The sequence below is a fragment of the Oncorhynchus kisutch genome, unplaced genomic scaffold (assembly GCF_002021735.2).
Source record: "Oncorhynchus kisutch isolate 150728-3 unplaced genomic scaffold, Okis_V2 scaffold3655, whole genome shotgun sequence".
Lineage (NCBI taxonomy): Eukaryota > Metazoa > Chordata > Actinopteri > Salmoniformes > Salmonidae > Oncorhynchus > Oncorhynchus kisutch.
In genome coordinates this window covers 363,441-366,491 of record NW_022265600.1, presented here as the reverse complement: position 1 = coordinate 366,491, position 3,051 = coordinate 363,441, and the positions used below count along the sequence as shown (strand labels likewise).

The window sequence follows — 3,051 nt, the reverse complement described above, 5'->3', positions numbered from 1 at the left end:
GTTAGATCCCAATACCCATGTAAACATAGCTAAACATAGCTTACTGATAGATCAATGAGGTCAGATCCCAATACCCATGTAAACATAGCTTACTGACAGATCAATGAGGTCAGATCCCAATACCAACGTGTTGCGAACAGGTCGATTGTAGCGGGAGTCATTTCGATGGCGACTTACTTTAGTTATTTTGACCGCGGTGGTTATTGAAGTCGTGGTTTCGTGGAAGAAACCTTTGTTGTGCATCATCTTTCAACGCTCCAATACCTGATAATGACCAAACCTGTTTAGGCTTTTTGGGAATTTAACTTCAATGAACCTGAAAGTGAGAAAGTGTTCATAGTAGAAACATCTGTTGGGTTGGTAGAATGTGTAAAGACCCACCTCATTGGTTAATATTCCCTGTAGTAGAAACATCTGTTGGTTGGTAGAATGTGGAAGTAGGTTTTAAATTCATACTTATTACAAATCTGCAGTTGTCTGACTATTATATTATTATTTAATGAAAGAAATTTAAAAATGCACTTTTTGTCTGGGAATAAAATAAACATTTATCTGCGTTAACCACTCCAGTCAACAGATGGCGATATGCGTTTTTCAGGCGATGCTATCAGAGTGACGTATAATGTAGTGGACGGGACGCTTCTTCAACAACATCTCGTCAGCCACCTCGGTAGCTTCCTAGCGGAAACGTTCAAGCTGTTCAGACTGCTTCGGTCTATATTTACTTCTGTATTTGGAACATAATTCTGTCTTTTAACTAGTTTCCCCATTTCATGTCATATTTCCGTTTAGTCAGGTAACGGTAGCTGGCTTGATAAATGAGCCTATCACTAGGCTAGTCGCTAACTAGCTAGGTTAGCTGGCTAACATCCCCGACCATGAGCTCAGCAAGCTGCTGCCCTCCTGCTAAAAAAGAGGTCTGCTGGAAGGAGAAAGAAGGTATTTGGCTGAACGTTGTCGTGAAAGAGGAGAATGAAGAGGAGGATGTCACAGTAAACGAAGAAGTAGAGGGTGAGGCTGTTACACAGAAAGAAGAGGAAGAAAACGATTATACTTTATTTGGAGTGAATGAAGGAGAGATAACTGTCATATTGAAGGAGGAGGAGACAGAAGATCTGAGTAACACCAGTAAGTCCTGTCTTGAAAATAGTTGTTGAACTGATACGTGGTTTTAAAACGGCATTCTACTCTAGTTCTGATCTTAAATGCCGTTTTTTAATGTAGGAATTGATAAAGCTACACTGTAAGATGTGAATAGCATCAAGAAGCTGGTCAACAACAAAACTTTAACAATGGATTTGCACCCATCACAAACCCATCACAACTAAAATGTCTCACGGAATGGACTTGCCTTCATGCAATACTGCAGTTCCACTGTACTAAACTGGAGGCGATTTCCAGCCCACCGTTGACTGCGGTCAAGTGAGCCGACAGTCGCAAAACGCGGTCAGGCCATCTGCTCTTCAGTTTCTTCCTGAATTTGCGTGCGCGAATACACTTTACGGAATGGCGTTTTTTCAGGTAGGGAAACTGAGTTGAATGGACTCTCATGCACAGGTAGTCGAGACGATGGCTACAAATCATTACAAGCAAACCGTTTGAAGCACACTTATTCAATCTTCCATCATAAAAATGATACCAAATCGTTTATTTAATTTCCGCGTTATCATAAAGTTCTTAATCATTGCTAGAGTGTCAAGCGTAGGCTGGACTGGTGTAAACGCTACAACATACAATGACATTCTAGACCATTCTATAGGCCTCTCTGACTAAGAACCACACAGAGACCTGCATTTTGTAGTGGCTTTAATAACACTTGTGAAAAGTGACTTTAGGTGATTGAGGGATCTAGTCTAGATTAAACATCATAGGAAGTTTTATCGTGTGGAGGTTTCATTCAGGTCTCTGTATAATTAAATCATCTGTTTGTCTTTGACAGGAGAGAGACCAGACTCTCCTTCTGACAGCAGGAAGAGTCCTTCAGGGAAACCAGACCCCGAGACGTCCAAACCAGCAGGACGACATCACTGTTCCCAGTGTGGAAAGAGTTTTACTCAGTTAGGGAGCCTGAGAACACATAAGAGAATACACACTGGAGAGAAACCTTACCACTGTTCCCAATGTGGAATGTCGTTTACCCAGTTAGGGAGCCTGCAAACACATGAGAGGGGACACACAGGGGAAAAGCTTTTCCAATGTTCCCATTGTGGAAAGAGTTTTGGCCAGGTAGGAAACCTGAACAAGCATGAGAGGACACACACAGGTAAGAAGATGTACCGCTGCTCCCAGTGTGGAGAGAGATTTACCCGGTTAAGGTACCTGAAAGAGCATGAAGGAATACATACAAATACACAGGAGGAGAAGACATACCACTGCTCTCATTGTGGAAAGACATTTTCCCAGTCAGAGAACCTGAAAACACATGAGAGAATCGAGAGGCTGTGTTCTGACTTGTGTTTTTGACTGAGAATGTGTGTGTTTGTTTGGGCTGTCAGACTTGAGTTCACTTTGTGTAATGTTAGTGCACTATTTTTAATTGTGATTAATCCATTGTCTGAAAGGGTTAAAAACACACTGAAAACATCCAGAATACATCCTATATACAGCTACAATCTACAATGCCATGTAAACACAAGATGACATTGAGGTTAAATAAAGTGTGATTTATCAATGGAACATATTTTGACACGTCCACTGTGTGTCTCTGTAGAGTCATAATATCCATAACAACTAGAGGTCAAACAGGGAGATGGTTCCATTCATTTTCCCCACAGGGCTGTGTTTTGTTTAGACTCACCCTGGTGTGATGTTTTGATAACCATGTAAACCTCTCTGGGACAAGGTGACTGAGGACACAGTGTGTTGTCAATTTATTGTCATGTTTTTAAAATGGTACAAATGCCTTTATTTTAGCTGGACCCCAGGAAGAGTAGCTGCTGCCTTGGCAGGAACTAATGGGGATCCATATTAAACCCCAGGAAGAGTAGCTGCTGCCTTGGCAGGAACTAATGGGGATCCATAATAAACCCCAGGAAGAGTAGCTGCTGCCTT

At 41.7% G+C, this 3,051-nt stretch overlaps 1 protein-coding gene across 1 annotated transcript; it reads left to right on the top strand.

The window, feature by feature from the left end:
* The first annotated feature begins 580 nt into the window (after positions 1-580).
* Positions 581-2,686, top strand: LOC116371777 (gastrula zinc finger protein XlCGF7.1-like). The gene is made up of 2 exons (XM_031820787.1): positions 581-1,128; positions 1,940-2,686. The coding sequence occupies exons 1-2, from the start codon at positions 879-881 to the stop codon at positions 2,461-2,463; spliced, it is 774 nt and encodes a 257-aa protein (XP_031676647.1). The 5' UTR covers positions 581-878; the 3' UTR covers positions 2,464-2,686.
* The last annotated feature ends 365 nt before the right edge of the window (positions 2,687-3,051 follow it).